This window comes from Myxocyprinus asiaticus, chromosome 30 (genome assembly GCF_019703515.2).
Source record: "Myxocyprinus asiaticus isolate MX2 ecotype Aquarium Trade chromosome 30, UBuf_Myxa_2, whole genome shotgun sequence".
Lineage (NCBI taxonomy): Eukaryota > Metazoa > Chordata > Actinopteri > Cypriniformes > Catostomidae > Myxocyprinus > Myxocyprinus asiaticus.
The window spans coordinates 3941508-3961664 of NC_059373.1; the positions used below are offsets into that span (position 1 = coordinate 3941508).

At 38.5% G+C, this 20157-nt stretch overlaps 1 protein-coding gene across 1 annotated transcript in view; it reads right to left on the bottom strand.

Moving 5' to 3' along the window:
• The window catches only part of LOC127420863 (ribosome biogenesis protein bop1-like), a 120243-nt gene extending 104444 nt beyond the window's left edge, over nucleotides 1–15799 (bottom strand). Inside the window, exons 1-2 of the mRNA XM_051663445.1 lie at nucleotides 15682–15799; nucleotides 14799–15050 (exon numbers count right to left, since the gene is read on the bottom strand). Coding sequence (XP_051519405.1) covers nucleotides 14799–15050; nucleotides 15682–15759 — 330 coding nt within the window. The 5' untranslated portion in view covers nucleotides 15760–15799. The remainder of the gene's footprint in view (nucleotides 1–14798; nucleotides 15051–15681) is intronic.
• Nucleotides 15800–20157: the final 4358 nt, after the last annotated feature.

Consider the following 20157-nt stretch of genomic DNA (forward strand, 5'->3'; position numbering starts at 1 on the left):
TAAACGTACAGCATTTTCCAGAGACCATATTTTTATAGCAGCATGACAGTCTGCATGTTTCAAAGATGCAGTTTTTTCTTTTTGTGCACAAACTTCCTCTGTGTGATTTACTCATGTGCCGTTAAAAATCAGTCACCAGAACCTCACATCCTGTCTGAGTAGCCGGGACAGCAGGGATGAAAGCTCGTGGCATTGGCTGTTATTTACCGCAGCCCATCACTCAAGAGAAAACTCAAGAACGGGCAGAAAATCTCTGAGCGGGGTCGAGAGGAAGAGCAGCTTTAAGCCGTCGCGTGTCCCGTGAGCCCGCGGTGGGGCAGGTGAGCAACCTGCACTGATTTACGGCTCCTTAACGTCCCGCTATCTCTTGGACTGTCGAGCTAAGTGAAACACTTCCTCCCTGTAGCCTAGTTAAATCCACATCAAGACGGAGGAGTCCTGCGTTCCTGAATGCCTCACGCAACCCCAGGGAAGATCTAAAAACAAGCTGAAAAAGAGCTTAAAAAAGGATGGGGGGGCGCACACCGGTTGTTCTGAGTCATTAAACTGCAGGCCAAACCAGGACGCAACCTATTAGGATAAGCAGGCATTCTTACTAGGTACTATCAAAAATTCACAATATATTTGCAATATTGCTGGTAATGTAAAATGTAGCAAAGTTGAGCGAATATCGCAGTGCTATCATTTTTAAGTGCTGTTGATTTGATTACACTTGTTTTCCAGTAACCATCTACACAACCTTAAAACAATATATTACATTTCATGGAGAAGTTAAGACTTTTTCCAGAGAAAACATCTTGGATTTAATTTTTTTTTCTAACCCCCTTGACAATTTTTTTTAGTTTAAGCATAAACTTCAGTAATTTTCATTGGATTTATGCTGAAAATAATACTGGATCTGTTCTAGGTATGCTCAAATCCAATTTTGCTGCTGATGTCAAATTGTGTAAGACTGTGAATATTTCATTTGTTTTAATCATTTAATTATTTGGCCAACAAGTTTCCTATAGAGCATGACAAAAGACTTTTATTCAAGTAACAATATCTACACATCCACAAAATAAGATAATCACTTAGAAGATAATAAGACTTGTTTTCAGGACATATGGCCAGCAAACAGAACATTCACCTAATGTTACCATTTGGTTCTCGTTTGGTTGTTTTAGCAACAAATTCCTAGGAACGTTCTCCTTAGGTTTTATTTTTTATAACCATATACTAACGTTCCCAGGACGTTGCAGGAAGGTATTTGTGGGACAGCCTACTTAAAACTTGAACAGAACATTCTTGGTTATTTTTAGGTTTATTATTTATAACCCTACACTAACCTTCCCAGAACACTGAAAAGAGGTTTTTGTCAGACAACGCCATAAGAACTTATACATAACATTCTCTAATGTTTTTTTTTTTTTTTTTATAACCATAAACTAACATAGCTAGCATAACTAATATAACCAAGAACTTTTACAGAACATTCTTGGTTATTTTTAAGTTTCACTTTTATAACCGTAAACTAACATTACCAGAACGTTGCAGGGAGGTTTTTGTGTGACAATATATTTGAAATTAATTTTATTTTTCTTACTCCATTGGCCAAAAGCATAAACGGCAGTAAATCCTATTAGATTAATGCTAAAAACAGTTCTAAGAAAAACTAAAAAACAATCTGCCAATGGGGTAAGAAAATCAAACCTGATTAAAAACTCATTAAGTTTATCTTTGGTTAAAATATGATGGTCCATCTGACTGAACAACAACAACAAAAATAGGGCTGCAACTAAGTATTGTTTTGATAATCGGCTAATCTAACGATTATTAGAACGATTATTCGACTATTCAGCGATTACTGCAACGATTAATCATTAGCTCTTAACCGATTATTCAGCTTGTGCCCCGACTTAAAAGGTTGTATTAAACATGTTTACTAACAATAAAGAGGACAAAATCATCTTTTAAAAATACCTCTAAATGACATTCACTGAAAGGAGAAAAATACTTTTAAGTTTAATTCAGTAAAGAAATTCACTGCAAAAAAATCCTCGTTATCAAGTGTTTTTGTCTCGTTTTCCATTTAAAATTGTCTAAAAATCCTTAAAACAAGATACATTTACTTGAGAAGCAGCATATGAGATATTTAGACTTGCTTAAAGAGAATATATCTTAAATATAAGTGTATTTTGTATACAAGTGTATTTTTTTTAACTTGGTTATACTTCAGTGAGTGCAGTAAAGACAAAATATACTTATATTCAAGATATATTCTCTAAAAGCAAGTCTAAATATCTTATATGCTGCTTTTCAGTTGAATGCATCTTTTTTAAAGGATTTTTACATATTTTTAGATATTTGTATTTTTAATATTATATTCAAAATTCTCAGATAACCATTTTTTCTTCTGCAGTATAGCTGCTAAAGTAAATGTACGTTGTTTTAAAGGCGTTTTAGATATTTATATTGGAAAACAAGCCAAAACAACAACAAATCAAAAATGTATTTTGTTGTCGTGTATAATGGGGCGAAGACAACCCTCTCTCACCTTTCTGTTCACTTCAATCCATCTTTAACTCTAAAAACTCTCTCTTATTAATAAAGCTGCGTATTGCCAATTTTCTTCAAGATAAGAAATGCACGGTGACGCATATATTATGATTCAATAAGTTGTGAGTCATCACGTTATAATCTAGCTGCATTAAGCGAGCATGCTCGAGGGACGAGCGTCCCCGTGACAGAGTGTGCATCAGCCGGGTGCAGTTTCAATCTCTCCCCTTTAGATCGGGACACATCACGCAACTCATAGAAGAGGTGCTGACCGCACAGAGAAATGCCAGTTTCGGAGTTTGTAGTTATTTACATGATCTGCTTCCTTATTATTTGAATTGTAATAAAGCTATAACACATTAAATATAACTGCATTAAAGATGTAATGCCGGTGTGTTTCCTTTAAAGACGCTCGACACGCAGCTTTTGCTTAAGCAGAGTGGCAGCTCCAGCTCTACTTATTCACAACGAGAGTGCTTCTGTATTTTTGTATAATTTCCTCATACTTTGTGATCTACATCACCTGAAGCTGTTTGGAAAATTTAGAGTGTGTCTGTGAGCTGTGTAATTCTTCCTCTCCTCAATCAGGTGTGAGCTACAATGCTGCTCTCACACGTCATCATTAGACTTTAACGTGATCTCATGTTACGTTAATTGAGATTGAACAACTATTCGACAACAGACAATTTTTTATTGTCGACGTTGTTGATAACGTCGACTAATCATTTCATCCCTAAACAAAAACACTACGTCATTTTAAATACAAAAAAATAAAGAGTGAATATCATCAAAAAGCTGAAATATATTGAGAATTTTTGTGGTATATCGACATCCAGCCCTAATTGGTACATGCACTGGAATGCAATTTCACAGCTAACCAGACCGTAAAGGATCTGAACAAACTTGTTTCTCAACTGCAGGAGTTCAGTAATAAAAGACGAGAATGTGGGGGAAGAGAAATCGGCCTTTGACAGATGATTTGTCTAGATGATGGTCGACCAGTCAGAACAGAAGAGCTCACAGTACAGATTCAGCTAAAAAACAAGCTCCTCAGGACGTCTAGAGCGTGGCTCAGTGCCAGCATGACCACAAACTGATGTGGGCTAAAGATGTTGCAAACCAAAATCACGAGAATGTGCATTTGGGCCTTTAAGGTTACAAATAATATGATCTATGATCTACGAATCAGACCGAGAAATTAATGCACTGACAGACTCTTGGAGCACATCTGAACATCCGTTTCAAATCCATTCAAGCACCTCCTGTGGACTTTAACAGGAATAGTTCATCCAAAAATGAAAATTCTGACATTATTCACTTACTCTCATGTCGCTCCGAACCAATATGACTTTAGGTCTTCTATTGAACACCAAAGTTAATTTTTGAAGAACATCCTGGCCACTTTTTTCCATATAATGAAACTGAATGAGGTCTGGGGCTTTTAAGCTCTAAAATTACACAAAGTTTACACGGCTTGTGTGCTGCATTTCACATTTTGCAGAGCCAAGTAGTATCAATTGTGTGAGAAAAAGATTCAAATGAATCAGAAGTCTAAGTAAAAATAAGTGTATGATTTGTTAATGAATCAGAATGATTTGGTTCTCAAGTTCAACCAACTAAATCCTTAAAGGGATAGTTCACCCAAAAATTAAAATTATCTCATCATTTACTCACCCTCATGCCATCCCAGATGTGTATGACTTTCTTTCTTATGCAGAACACAAACAAAGATTTTTAGAAGAATATTTCAGCTCTGTAGGTCCACACACTGCAAGTGAATGGTGACCAGAACTTTGTAGCTCCAAAAATCACATAAAGGACACATAACCAATATGACTCCATTGTTTTAATCCATGTCTTCAGAAGTGATATAATGTCACTTTAACTTTCACTTTCAGATGTGAAATTGAAACTAAACAGGCACCACATGTGACTTTCAAATGTGAAAGTTAAAGTGAGATTTAGAGTAAAAAAGGACTTACATTTTGATCTGTATTTCACCAACACCAATCATATCACTTCTGAAGATATGGATTTAAACACTGGCGTCATATGGATTATTCTAAGTTTCCTTTATGTGATTTTTGGAGCTACAAAGATCTGATCACCATCCACTTGCCTTGTATGAACCTACAGAGCTGAAATATTCTTCTAAAATCTTCATTTGTGTTCTGCAGAAGAAAGAAAGTCATACACATCTGGGATGGCATGAGGGTGAATAAATAATGAGAGAAATGTTATTTTTGGGTGAACTATTCCTTTAATGATGATCCGGTCGCAGTGGTCAACAGCTCATTGGAGAGGAAGATTATCAGTAAATAATGACTTAAAATTGATGTTTCAGGTACAATACAAGTTAAGCTCAATTAACAAAAATAATTTAGACTCGGCCTTCATTTGTATAAAAAAAATAAAAATAAAAAATAAAACATCTGGGTTACAGTGAGGCACTTACAATGGAAGTGAATGGGGCCAGTCGATAAACACTAAAATACACATTGTTTCAAAAGTATAGCCACAAGACGCAAACATTATACATGTTAGCATGATTTTAGTGTGGTGAAATCACTTAATAACCTTACCTGTGTAAAGTTATATCCAATTTTTCTACTTTTTTGTCATGTCAACGAAACCCTGTAATCACAGTATTGAATATAACTACACGGTTAAGGTTAGAAAATGATTATATCACACTAAAATCATGCTAACATGTATAATGTTTATGTTTTGTGGCTATACTTTTGAAACGGTGAGTATTTTAACGTTTATGGATTGGCCCCATTCACTTCCATTGTGAGGACATTCCATGTATTGTCATTTTTGGGTGAACTATTCCATTCAAAACAAGCTCTTCAGGACGCCCAACATGATGTGGCTCAATGCCAACATGACCACAAAACCGACGTGGGCTGAAGATGTGGCAAAGCAAAACCGCTAGAATAAGCGCTTGAGCGCCTTGAAAGTTGCAAATGAAGTACGATCCTTGATCTATGAATAAAACCGAAAAATGTATGCACTGACAGGCTTTTGGCACGCATCTCCACACTTCAGAACATCCGTTTCAAATCTATTAATGCACCTCCAGCGACCTTTAAAACGCACACACCAACGTGTGCAAATGCGCACCAAGCGCACGTCCGTTCACACACACAAATCCCCAGGCCAATAATGTGTTTTAATGTCAGTTGGCGGACTGTCCCGGGTTCCGTTCCGAAGGCCTCAAGTCGGCCATTATTCCATTTGCTTCCTCTGAACTGAAATATCAAGTGAGTTGCGGACGGAACAATCAGGCACCACTCATCACGCTGATACTTAATTAAGATCGCATCTATTCAATTAGACCGTTCAAGATGCAAAGTGAAGTGAATAACCCCACATAACCCCCCAGTTGGACCCTAAAAGACCCCCGCACGTCACGTCTTGGCGATGGAAGTGGACCAGACATGTCGGCGGCATGCGTGGGCGGGCATTAGCACGAGAGAGAAAGTTTCACAGTAAGACGAGACCTTTTGGTCTTTTCCACCCCCACCCTTCCCGATGTCATCTCCCACCCCCTCACACGCCGTGAGTTGGGCCACAGTTGGATCAGACACACGGCTGCAGGGGCGGCGGGAATTCTCGCAGGAATCATAATGTCTCCGGCAGCCGCATTAACTTCTGCCTGGTGTGCATCAGTCAGAGTGCTGATCAGTCTCTCAAAAGGCCCTCGCCAACAGAGCGGATGAAAAAAACAGAGTGAGGGGGGTGGGGCGGGGGGGTGGATTAAAAAGTTGAGACAGGAACAATTTGTCCCACGGTCTCAGCTGCAACTCCAGATGGAGATTTCAAAGCACAGAATTTGATAATGTCCTGCAGTAAGTCAAACACTTCCGCTGGGGTTAAACGGGGCTGAAGTCTTTGGTCCTGATCTTCACACTCTAGGTGCTGTTTATCCTGAAAAATGAGAGGAGCTATGACCCGAGTACCTTGACAAATAAAATACTGTCACCTGAGAAGAAAATATATGGTGATAGACTGATAAATCAGAAGATATTTACTTTGAGGTTATCAGAATCCTTTAATAATCATGGCTGCTTGGAAAGAAAGTGATAGCTCTCCCTTTTGTCAGTTACCAACAGACTTGTCAACGAACAAGGCACCATTTCCGTTTGGGTAAATTTGGTGTAAAAAAACAAAACAAAAAAAACAATGTTGCCGAAATGCACTGTTTCAACAAACCCTACCAGTTTGGACACACTTTACTGAATTTACGTTTCTCATTGTTTTAAAAACCTTTTGATCTAAAGGCTCATCAGGGTTAAACATGGGTCTAAAATGGTTCTTGATGGTGGCATTGATGCTAAGTTGCATTATATAATTGCAATTAATGAATATTTCTCAGAAGAGGCACTTGAGTCAATGCACACCTTAAATTTAGAGTTGTAATAAATATATAAAAAAAGCCTATATCTGCATGACTCAAAATGCAATATTTATGCAATAAGCTTGCATTGAGCTGTGCAGTTGAATTTTTCCGTTAATTAATATTTAGCATAACTACTTATATACAGGTTATTTTTGAGCTAAGCATCTGGAATCTTTTGAATTTGACACTTTTTTTAAGGTTCTGTGGGAAAGGGTTGGAATCCAGGGTGTGCTGAGTGACTCCAGCCATGTCTCCTAAGCAACCAAATTGGCCCGGTTGCTAGGGAGGGTAGAGTCACATGGGGTAACCTCCTCATGGTCACGATTAGTGGTTCTCGCTCTCAATGGGGCCGTGGTAAGTTGTGCGTGGATCGTGGAGAGTAGCATGAGCCTCCACATGCTGGGAGTCTCTGCGGTGTCATGCACAACGAGCCACGTGATAAAATGCACGGACTGACGGTCTCGGATGCGGAGGCAACTGAGACTTGTCCTCAACCACCCGGATTGAGGCGAGTAACCGCGCCACCACGAGAACCTAGTAAGTAATGGGAATTGTGCATTCCAAATTGGGAGAAAAAGGTTCTGTGGGAAATCAACCTAAACTAATGTAATTTAATTAACACCGTATTTCTATAGGCACATAGGAATACTTTATTTCTAACAGTTTGAGATGTTTGAATAGCCTATATATTCACCAGATGAAGGGTTTTGTATAGGCCTATATATATTTCACCAGATGAGGTTAAATGAGGAATAAGGTTTATTGTTATTTAAAAGATATGAACTTGGAGACACAGTGTACGTGCTGATGGTGCGCGTTTCTATATAGTTTTCTTTGCATGCCCTCACTTCGATTTAGAACACTTAAATACGCATTGAAGTGAGGATAAAAATATGGATATTGTCAATAAGGACAGATTTAGATACAGCAAATCCTCACGAGGTGTCAGTGATTGTTTTTATTTCACCTCTAGAGACCGCTGTTTTACTGTAGAATCAAGCCAATCCTCCATTGCCAGCCAGAGGAACAAAGAGGAATAATAATAATAATAATAATAATAAAAATAAATAACTGTTGGCAACAATCGGCATAGATTTTTGCCGATAACCAATAGTTCCAAAAAGCGACTTTCGGCACAGAATAATCATAAAACTGATATATCTGTCTACCTCTACTCCACAGTGTTTTAAAGTAGAAAATGCTCTAGAATTAAAATGGATCACAAATTATGTGGTCTCCGTTGTGATATTGAGGTAAGCATGATTGACTCGTAATGACTCGAGAGGCTTGCAATACACGTGGAATCAGGCTTTTTATCGCGCCGCAGAGAAGCGTTTCAAATGAGAAGCTTATTTAGCAGCACTTATAAAACAGTACGCAACATGAGTATCACTCAATTTGCTCTGGCAGCCTGAGATTTTACTTGTGCAGCCACCACAAAATGTAAATGTAGAAAAACCCCTGCTCATGCTTAAATGTTTGAAATTAGTTTTGCAGACAAATATAAATTACATATTAATTTCATTACAATTGTGAAATCGAAATTGAATAGATTGTGATGGAAAAGTGGTGTACAGCATACATGGGAACTCCAATACCATTTAAAAAGCATCTGAGAAGAGTCTGCAGAGCAGTATTTTAGATGGATTGAATTAATCCGTATGTATAACTATGTCCTCAAAAACAAGAGTAAAAGCTGTATAAAAACACACAGTGTTGTGCCATGTTTGTTTATGTTTGAGGTAGTCATGTGAAACTACCACGTAGACAGTAACCCGTTACATTGGCTCTCAGGTCAGTGGAAAAGCGCAGCTGGTTTACGATAGGCTCCAGATTGCCCCGGCCGTGAACCAGCGGAGCACAGGCTTGGCACGAACACCATTGCAATTTCGTGCAATAAGTGGGCAGTAGAGAGTGCAACTGAGATTAGGCACAGCAGATACACAGTGGCCCCCAAAAAGTATTTGAACAGTTAATCTTTGCATTATCTTATCTAACAAAATACCAAAGCAAGTGGCACTTATGTTACATAAATGCAGCACAAACACACTTTTCAATCAAGTCATTTCACAAAAAGAAATCTGTTACGTTTCACAAAAAGTATTGTGACACTTTGAAAATGACTCAGAAAAGTCAAAGTAAAGTAAAAGTAAAAAATGACTCAGAAAAGTGGCGATAGTTTTGAGAAAAGCTCTAGCAGCATTTGATTGCTGATGCCACTTTCACGGTGTTAAACTAAATCACTGACAAAAACGTTTGTCAACGAAGGGTTTTTGATTTTGTCAAATGATAACGAATATGAGATGAAAAAGATGCACCATGAAGACAGTTAAACTAGGGCTGCAACTAACAATTATTTTGATAATCGATTAATCTTCGATTATTTCTTCGACTAATCGATTAATCTTCGATTATTTCTTCGACTAATCGATTAAACTGATTTAAAAAATTCAATTTCATGTATTTTATTAAAATGTGATTTTTAAAACACTATAAATGATAAAGGGTGTTAGGATTTGGTTAGATTTACAGTACTAAATTCACGATTCTAAACTCTCACAAAACTTTGAACAAAGCCTGAATCATGAAAAGTTTAAATTAATTATTTTTATTACTACTTTCAGGACAAATGCAAAACAGTTCCTTAGCATTACTTGTAAAATTTAAAAAGTACTGTTCATTAGAGTAAAATAATCCATCAGGAATGGAGCGGGACAAAAAATACATAATTATTTTAGATACATATGTTTGCACACTGTCACCGAATACATACATTTTAAGCATTTTAAATTCATATTGTAAGTTTTAAGATAGTATTGTCACTCATAACATGTTTCCAAACTATTCTTTTCAAAAATACATTTTAAAGGTAGTGTAGTGTATGTTTATCCAGTACAGTAATGTTTGCCATAGTATAAATTTACTTGTGAAATCAGAAATTGCATTTGGCATTATCAGGACTAGAGGTCGACCGATAGTGGATTTTGCCAATACCGATAACTACGGTGGTGGAAAAGGCAGAAGAATTATTAATCAGCCGATAGTTTAAAATTGATTGATAGAATGTAAAAAAAAAAAAAAAAAAATCTTATTCATTCCTTGCTATGATGGGCACAGACAAAGAGTCCTAAATGAATAAAATCCCAGATGCAGTTTATTGTTCATCCAAAATTCCAAAAACAACCAGGAAAAAAAATGAAGATTTGGTAACGTGGGACTTTGAAGTATATACAAGCCTGAATCACACTGGGGACTCTTATTTTGAAATGACGAAATGCTGAAAAAACTATCAGCAGCTTTCGCCAGACATTTTTGCTGATAACAATTAATCAGTAAAACGGATATATCTACCTCTTAACAGGACTATCAAATATCAGGACCCTTAGCATTATTATTATATTCAGCATTATATACAGTTTAATATAGTACAATCATCTGTAAATGCAAAGCAGATTCACTTTCATGCTGAAAAGTAGGGATGCAGCTCTATCAATAATTATCCATTGGATCGATAAGTTGTTGCAGCACTAAATTAAACGATTTTATTAAAACATACTGTTGACGAAAATATTACGAGAAAAAAATAATGCAAGATATTAACAGTGCAAGGCATAAGAAACATCTAGAGTAACATCAGTTTATAAAAGAAGATATTAGATATGGGTTTATAAACTCAGCAAAAAAAGACATGTCCCTTTTTCAGGACACTGTATTTTAAAGAATTTTGTAAAAATCCAAATAACTTTACAGATCTTTATTGTAAAGGGTTTAAACAATGTTTTCCATGCTTGTTCAATGAACCATAAACAATTAATGATCATGCACCTGTGGAACAGTCGTTAAGACACTATCAGCTTACAGACGGTAGGCAATTAAGGTCACAGTTATAAAAACTTAGGACACTAAAGAGACCTTTCTACTGACTCTGAAAAACACCAAAAGAAAGATGCCCAGGGTCCCTGCTCATATGCGAGAACGTGCCTTAGGCATGCTGCATGGAGGCATGAGGACTGCAGATGTGGCCAGGGCAATAAACTGCAATGTCCGTACTGTGAGATACCTAAGACAGCGCTACAGGGAGACAGGAAGGACAGCTGATCGTCCTCGCAGTGGCAGACCACGTGTAACAACACCTGCACAGGATCGGTACATCCGAATATCACACCTGCGGGACAGGTACAGGATGGCAACAACAACTACCCGAGTTACACCAGGAATGCACAATCCCTCCATCAGTGCTCAGACTGTCTGCAATAGGCTGAGAGAGGCTGGACTGAGGGCTTGTAGGCCTGTTGTAAGGCAGGTCCTTACCAGACATCACCGGCAACAACGTCGCCTATGGGCACAAACCCACCTTCGCTGGACCAGACAGGACTGGCAAAAAGTGCTCTTCACCTGACGAGTCTCAGTTTTGTCTCACCAGGGGTTATGGTCGGACTCGCATTTATCGTCGAAGGAATGAGCGTTACACCGAGGCCTGTACTCTGGAGCGGGATCTATTTGAAGGTGGAGGGTCCATCATGGTCTGGGGCGGTGTGTCACACAGCATCATCGGACTGAGCTTGTTGTCATTGCAGGCAATCACAACGCTGTGCGTTACAGGGAAGACAACCTCCTCCCTCATGTGGTACCCTTCCTGCAGGCTCATCCTGACATGACCCTCCAGCATGACAATGCCACCAGCCATACTGCTCGTTCTGTGCGTGATTTCCAGCAAGACAGGAATGTAAGTGTTCTGCCATGGCCAGCGAAGAGCCCAGATCTCAATCCAATTGAGCACATCTGGGACCTGTTGGATCGGAGGGTGAGGGCTAGGGCCATTCCCCCCAGAAATGTCCGGGATCTTGCAAGTGCCTTGGTGGAAGAGTGGGGTAACATCTCACAGCAAGAACTGGCAAATCTGCTGCAGTCCATGAGGAGGATATGCACTGCAGTATTCACAGTGCATCCGGAAAGTATTTACAGCGCTTCACTTTTTCCACATTTTGTTATGTTACAGCCTTATTCCAAAATGGATTAAATTCATTATGTTCTTCAAAATTCTACAAACAATACCCCATAATGACAATGTGAAAGAAGTTTGTTTGAAATCTTTGCAAATTTATTAAAAATAAAACTTTTACATTTAGCAGACGCTTTCATCCAAAGCAACTTACAGTGCCCTGATTACAGGGACAATCCCCCCGGAGCAACCTGGAGTTAAATGCCTTGCTCAAGAACACAATGGTGGTGGCTGTGGGGGTATTGAACCAACAACCTTCCGCTTACCAGTTCAGTGCTTTAGTCCACTACACCACCACCACTCCCACCACATAAAAAACGAAAAGAAAAAAAAACACATGTACATAAGTATTCACAGCCTTTGCTCAATACTTTGTTGAAGCACCTTTGGCACCAATTACAGCCTCAAGTCTTTTTGAGTATGATGCTACAAGCTTGGCACACCTATTTTTGGGCAGTTTCTCCCATTCTTCTTTGCAGGACCTCTCAAGCTCCATCAGGTTGGATGGGGAACGTTGGTGCACAGCCATTTTCAAATCTCTCCAGAGATGTTCAATCGGGTTCAAGCCTGGGCTCTGGCTGGGCCACTCAAGGACATTCACAGAGTTGTCCCGTAGCCACTCCTTTGTTATCTTGGCTGTGTGCTTAGGGTCGATTTCCTGTTGGAAGATGAACCTTCGCCCCAGTCTGAGGTCCAGAGCGCTCTGGAGCAGGTTTTCATCAAGGATGTCTCTGTACATTGCTGCATTCATCTTTCCCTCGATCCTGACTAGTCTCCCAGTTCCTGCCGCTGTAAAACATCCCCACAGCATGATGCTGCCACCACCATGCTTCACTGTAGGGATGGTTTTGGCAAGGTGATGAGCGGTGCCTGGTTTCCTCCAGACATGACGCTTGCCATTCAGGCCAAAGAGTTCAATCTTTGTTTCATCAGACCAGAGAATTTTGTTTCTCATGGCCTGAGAATCCTTCAGGTGCCTTTTGGCAAACTCCAGGAGGGCTGTCATGTGCCTTTTACTGAGGAGTGGCTTCCGTCTGGCCACTCTACCATACAGGCCTGATTGGTGGAGTGCTGCAGAGATGGTTGTTCTTCTGGAAGGTTCTACTCTCTCCACAGAGAAACGCTGGAGCTCTGTCAGAGTGACCATCGGGTTCTTGGTCACCTCCCTGACTAAGGCCCTTCTCCCCCGATCGCTCAGTTTGGCCGGGCGGCCAGATCTAGGAAGAGTCCTGGTGGTTCCAAACTTCTTCCATTTACGGATGATGGAGGCCACTGTGCTCATTGGGACCTTTAATGCTGCAGAAATATTTCTGTACACTTCCCCAGATCTGTGCCTCAATACAGTCCTGTCTCGGAGGTCTACAGACAATTCCTTGGACTTCATGGCTTGGTTTGAGCTCTGACATGCACTGTTAACTGTGGGACCTTATATAGACAGGTATGTGCCTTTCCAAATCATGTCCAATCAACTGAATTTACCACAGGTGGACTCCAATCAAGTTGTAGAAACATCTCAAGGATGATCAGTGGAAACAGGATGCACCTGAGCTCAATTTTGAATGTCATGGCAGAGGCTGTGAATACTTATGTACATGTGTTTTTTTTTTTTTTATTTAATCCATTTTGGAATAAGGCTGTAACATAACAAAATGTGGAAAAAGTGAAGCGCTGTGAATACTTTCCGGATGCACTGTAATGCAGCTGGTGGCCACACCACACACTGACTGTTACTTTTGATTTTGACCCCCCCCTTTGTTCAGGGACACATTATTCCATTTCTGTTAGTCACATGTCTGTGAAACTTGTTCAGTTTATGTCTTAGTTGTTGAATCTTTTTATGTTCATACAAATGTTACGTTTGCTGAAAATAAAAGCAGTTGAAATTGAGAGGACATTTCTTTTTTTTGCTGCGTTTATGTTTGATAAACGTTTAAATTAAGTACAGTCAACAAGAGGCGCATACGACAAGGACTGTCCACGTATCGAGAAAATCTGGGTCAAGCGCAGACAGTCCGTGCAGACTGTGCAGATGAAGAAATCTGTGTCACGCATAGTATGCATGTTCCGACCGGCAACGCTGACAACCAAAGTATGCTTTTTTCAAAACACCTTGCAATAAACACTCAGAACTGACCCAAAGTGGCAAGTAACCGTTCTGTGAATTGGCCTAAAACTCTCTAACACTGGCTCAGGCCATCAAGCTATCCTTATTTATGACACCTGAATAGTGTTAGACCGATATATAGTCATGTTTTTGTCCATTTTTAGGTTATCAGCATCAAAAGCATTAAAAAAGTATTAATTTCACCTAGTGTCAGTTCCAAAATCTATCAAAAGCCTTCTCAACTGATAATAAACAATTATGTAAAATAAGCGGTCATTTCATTTAAAGGGACACCTTACCCATTAATGAAAATTCTGTCTTCCATGGAACACAAAAGGAGACGTTCGGCAGAACGTAGCCTCAGTCACCATTCACTTTCATTGCATCTTTTTTTTTTCATACAATGAAATGAAAGTGAATCATGACTAAGGCTATATTTCCTCAAAAGTGAGAAAGTCAAACAATAAATGAGTTTTTCACTTTTGAGTGACCTATCCCTTTAAGCAATTTTATATAAAACCTATTTGATGACATCTATGTAGTGGCCTTATCGGCCACTGAAAAGCCCTTACTGGTCAACCGCTAGCCCAGAGTCATTATTAATCCCTGATTGTGAATGTGATTTATTACGATCGATCTGAATCAGGTTGTGAATTTCATTTCAGCACGACCAAACAAGCTGAAATTATAGGACATAATAAGCACAACATTTGCAGTGTCAACACCAGATAAAGAGGCATTTACAGTACCTGAGGTTTACTGACATCCTTGTCACACAGTTGAACATCTCCATCTCTGCTGGCTTTCTTCTTTTCTTCTACATCAGTGCTCTTTCCTATAGAACCATCTTCTTCCTCCTCCTCCTCTTCATCATCACTGTCACTACCTGATTCTTCAAGTCCAGAGAAGACGCTCTCCTCACTGTCAGACAGATCAGCCTCGTCTTCATCATTGTCATCTAGATGAGCATCTTTACTGCGGCCCTTGTCAAAGATGGGCAGCTGAAGGGAACGTGACAATGAGGTTAGAAAGAGTTTGAGAGCATCAGCAAACATGTTAACCGTCTACTGACAGTGATGTTAAAGGAGGTTTACTGTCATTGTATAACCTTTTAGGAATACTATAACTACCACACTGGAATCTCATGTACTGTATTATATACTGCACACTGATTTATATATTGAACATTGTATTGTATATTTTACTGTATTACATAGTGTATATTGTACCTTGTAGGCTTTAGTGTATTTTGTATTGTACTGAATAAACATTGCACTCAGTAATGCATACTTGTACATGTGAAAAGTAGATAGATAAAAAACCAATCTACAAATATACACGATGGACAGCGTACACACAATAGACAATACACAATGTAAACAATCTAGACAAGAGCATACTGGGCTTTGTAAAGACACGTGTCTCTATTAACACTTAATAAATCCGTAATAAAACGTGATTTGATCTAATTACAGTTATAAATACACATTTTATCAAGTCAGAAGCCTGCAAATCAACCCCACACTACATAAACAAACGTGTTACCATCTTATAACACTATGTATTTTTTTTTTTTTTTTTGGCATCTACTCTCTGAATCGCTCCGAAATGAAGCAACATTTATATTCATACCTGTTCGTCTTCTTTCTCCTCGTTATTTCTCTTTTTGTTCTTTAACGTACTCAACGTGCCGTTCTGCGCCGGACCCATGTTGAAGCAGCGACCACGTGCGTTTGAAACGCGTCAGAGGTCAGGGGTCATACCTCGATGCCTTCGAATTAGTTTAACTTATTTATTTTTTATCTTAAATAATTTTAAATTGCACTAATTTTCATGTCATCAAAATTACATTTTGCTCAAATTAAATTATATTCGATTTATGTGCGTTTTATTTGAAGTGCGTAGAAGTCCGAGGATAGCTCAATGGTGAACGCGTCCACCTCTAAATCTTCCAAACTAGTTATTTTAAAATGAAAACATGGTTGCTTTTATTTAATGTGCTTGGTGTTTAAACCCGTTTTAATTTGAAAGGATATTTTTAAAGATCCCTTTCAACGCGCCACGCCCCTCCAAGCTGCTTGAAGGGAGGGCTGAGGGTGGGGATTGACTATACCACTTATTTTCTTTTTGATCCGATACCAGTTAAGTCCAAAATCGTCGATACTGATACCATTACCGATACTTCTATAAAAAAAATAAAAAAATAAAAAAAAAAAAATTTTTTTTTTTTTTTTTTTTTGCTCTTTCTTGGGATTTAATTGGTTATTTAAAATATTATTTTTGTCAGAATTTTTATTTTATTTTATTTATTTATTTATTTATTTTTTACATGTGTGAGCCTAAACAGAAAATGATTAGACTTCTGTTTTCTTTACCCGTACAAAATTAACTATGGTTTCACTACAGTAACTATAGTTTAACCATGGTATTTAGTTAAACCATAGTTACCACACAGTTACCACACACTTCGATTTTAGAGTACGAGTACGAGTTCCCGGGAGCTTTACTCCTCCGTGGGTTCCCCTCAAGGTTGTATTCTTTCTCCATTGTTATTTATTCTGTACACTGATAAGTGCAGAAGTCAACATTTAGGTAGGCATAATATTAAATATGCTGACAATACAGTGGTTTTAAGTCTTTTGAAACGGGGTGAAATGGATCATGGACCCTTTTTACATTATTTTCTGGACTGGTGTGAGAGATCCTTTTTACTAAAGACATGTTGATAGATCTTCACAGAAATGTTGATGCTCCTACAAAATTAATTATTGATTGTAAAGAGGTTGAGATGGTCAGTTCATACAAGTATCTTGGTACAATAATAGATGATAAGTTACAATGGGTGGAAAACACAAACCTTTTTGTCTCAAAAGCACAAAAGAGGTTATATTTACTTAGGAAGTTTAAGTCCTTTGATGTGGATAGATCTGTACTTATAATGTTTTACAAATCTTGTACTGAATCTGTTTTAACCTTTGCTATGATTTGTTGGTTTTATGGATTAAATGTTAAAAGCAGATCACAGCTGCAGAGAATTGTTAATCTGGGGTCAAGTATTGCAGGCAAAGTACAGTTGGGGCTATCTTTTTTTATGTGAGAAAAATGTCCTTAGGAAGGCTTTGAGTATTTTGGATGATTCCTCACATATTTTAAATTCAGAGTTCCCTTCAGGAAGGCAATATAGAGTACCTAAATGTAGGACTGTAAGAACCTCTAGATTTTCCATTTCTAAGACAGTTATGGTTGTGAACACATACATGAAGCATGAAGAGGCAGATGTGTTAAATACAGATGGTGGACAGTGTATTGTAAATATGTAAATGTCTGAGAAGAGGATGTGCACATTGATGTATAGACATGTATTTATCTCCCTTTGGCTATGTGTTTAATGTCATATGTTAGTTTGATGTTACAACTGTGTATTTATGTCTTATGATTGTTGGTAAATGTCATGTGATGCTGCACAAATTGCCCTACAAAGGGACAACAAAGATTACTACTACTACTACTACTACTACATAGTTATTATTAAGAGTATGGCAAATCTAAAGGTGACATTATAAGAAATATCACCTTTAGATATGTTGTTATTTTAGCGTGAATTTACTCCAGAAGCTGTTTCTCTGATTTTCTATCATTACTTCTACAAGGCACTGATCCCTCTTGTTTGAATGAGCCTTGTGATGTCGCAAGTGCTTGTCTGCTTGTGTCTTTCAGCATTTATGCATGTTAAGATGAGCACAAGTATTTGCTAATATACCCTAATCCTTTTTATTTTACTTTCAAGCTTATGATTATTGTACATGGTAACCAAATGATAATATCCCTAGTTAAATGTTTTTTTAGAATCGATATATATTTGTGTGAGGATCGATATTTTTGATACAACACCAGTATCGGAAGTATCGATACTTTAAGATTGATCCGCCCATCCCTAGCTGAGGGTGCCTTCTGGAGATGTTTGACAGAAAAAGATGTGGTTGCAGATACTTTTTCCTTCACCTTAGATATGGTATAACCAAAGACTACTGTGTATTATTTTATTTGATTAATAATATAATAATATTGGCAAAGTTTTCTATACATAAATGCAGATTTTTCAAATCCCCTCCTATGTTTATTATATGTAGAAAATGAATTAAAATGTTTTGCAGAAACCCTTGTAAAAATGAAAAGCGGAAAAGCACTGAAACTATATAATCTTGTAATATCTCATTTATTGTAGAAATGGTTTTGCCCCTCCCCCCTTGTTTTTTTTTTTTTATTACTATTATTTTATTTTGATGTGTTAAGCCCTTCATGCCAAATTCTTGCTGTCGATTGAGCTTAAAGGAATAGTTCTCTCATCATTACTCACTCTCATGCCATCCCAGATGTGTATTTCTTTCTTCTGCAGAACACAATTGAAGATTTTTATAAGAATATCTCAGCTCTGTAGGTCCTCACAATGCAAGTGAATGGTGATCAGTGGGGTGGTATGGCAGAGGCCTCCTCTTTGGCGCCCTCCCAGCAGGTGACGCCCTTGGCCTTTAACTCCTTTTCCACTATAAATCTTGATGTGAGCAGTCTCCTTGGTGATGCACTTTGTGCCCATTGTACTAGGAAGTGTAATCAAGCTTGAAATCATGATTGTGTCTAGAGACTGCTATGGCAACATGTAGAGTGAAAAAGGAGTTATATTTTGGTCTGATCTCACCCGAAACTGATTGGATTGCTTCAGAAGACATGGAGTAGTATGGATTACTTTTATGCTGCCCTTATATGCTTTTTGAGCTTCAAAATTTAAGGCAAACTACAGTGTACTTGTACAGTTGTGCTCAAAAGTTTGCATACCCTTAGAGAATTGGTAATATATGCACCATTTTTAAAGAAAATATGAGTGAGCAGGCAAAACACATTTCTTTTATTTCTTATGGGATTCATATTCAACTGTAGGTTATAACAGAATGGCACAATCATAAAACAAAACATGGCAACAAAGAAAAAAATTAAATGACCCCTGTTCAAAAGTCCTCATACCCTTAGTTCTTAATACCGTATATTGCCCCCTTTAGCATCAAAGACAGTGTGCAGTCCTTTGTAATAGTTGTCTATGGAGGCCCCGAATTCTTGCAGGTGGTATTGCTGCACATTCGTCTTGGCAAAATGCCTCCAGGTCATGCAAAGTCTTTGGTCGTCTTGCATGAACTGCATGTTTGAGATCTCCCCAGAGTGGCTTGATGATATTAAGGTCAGGAGACTGTGATGGCCACTCCAGAACCGTCACCTTTTTCTGCTGTAACCACTGAAGGGTCAACTTGGCCTTGTGCTTAGGGTCATTGTCATGCTGGAAAGTCCAAGAGCATCCCATGCGCAGCTTTCGTGCAGAAGAATGCAAATTGTCTGCCAGTATTTTCTGATAATATGCTGCATTCATCTTGCCATCAATTTTCACAAGATTCCCCGTGCCTTTAGAGCTCACACACCCCCAAAACATCAGTGAGCCACCACCATGTTTCACAGTGCGGATGGTATTCTTTTCACTATAGGCCTTGTTGACCCCTCTCCAAACATAGCGCTTATGATTGTGTCCATAAAGCTCTATTTTGGTCTCGTCACTCCAAATTACAGTGTGCCAGAAGCTGTGAGGCGTGTCAAGGTGTTGTTGAGCATATTGTAACCGGGCTTTTTTGTGGCATTGGTGCAGTAAAGGCTTCTTTCTGGCAACTCGACCATGCAGCTCATTTTTGTTCAAGTATCGTTGTATTGTGCTCCTTGAAACAACCACACCGTCTTTTTCCAGAGCAGCCTGTATTTCTCCTGAGGTTACCTGTGGGTTTTTCTTTGTATCCCGAACAATTCAGCTCAGCGGTTAAGGCTCTGGGTTACTGATCAGAAGGTCAGGGGTTCAAGCCCCAGCACCACCAAGATGCCACTGTTGGGCCCTTGAGCAAGGCCCTTGACCCTATCTGCTCCAGGGGTGCCATATCATGGCTGACCCTGCACTCTGACCCCAGCTTAGCTGGGATATGTGAAAAAAAAGAATTTCACTGTATATGTGCAAATGTATAATTGTGATAAATAAATATAATTATAATTAAATTATAAACTTGGCTTGGTATCAAGAGA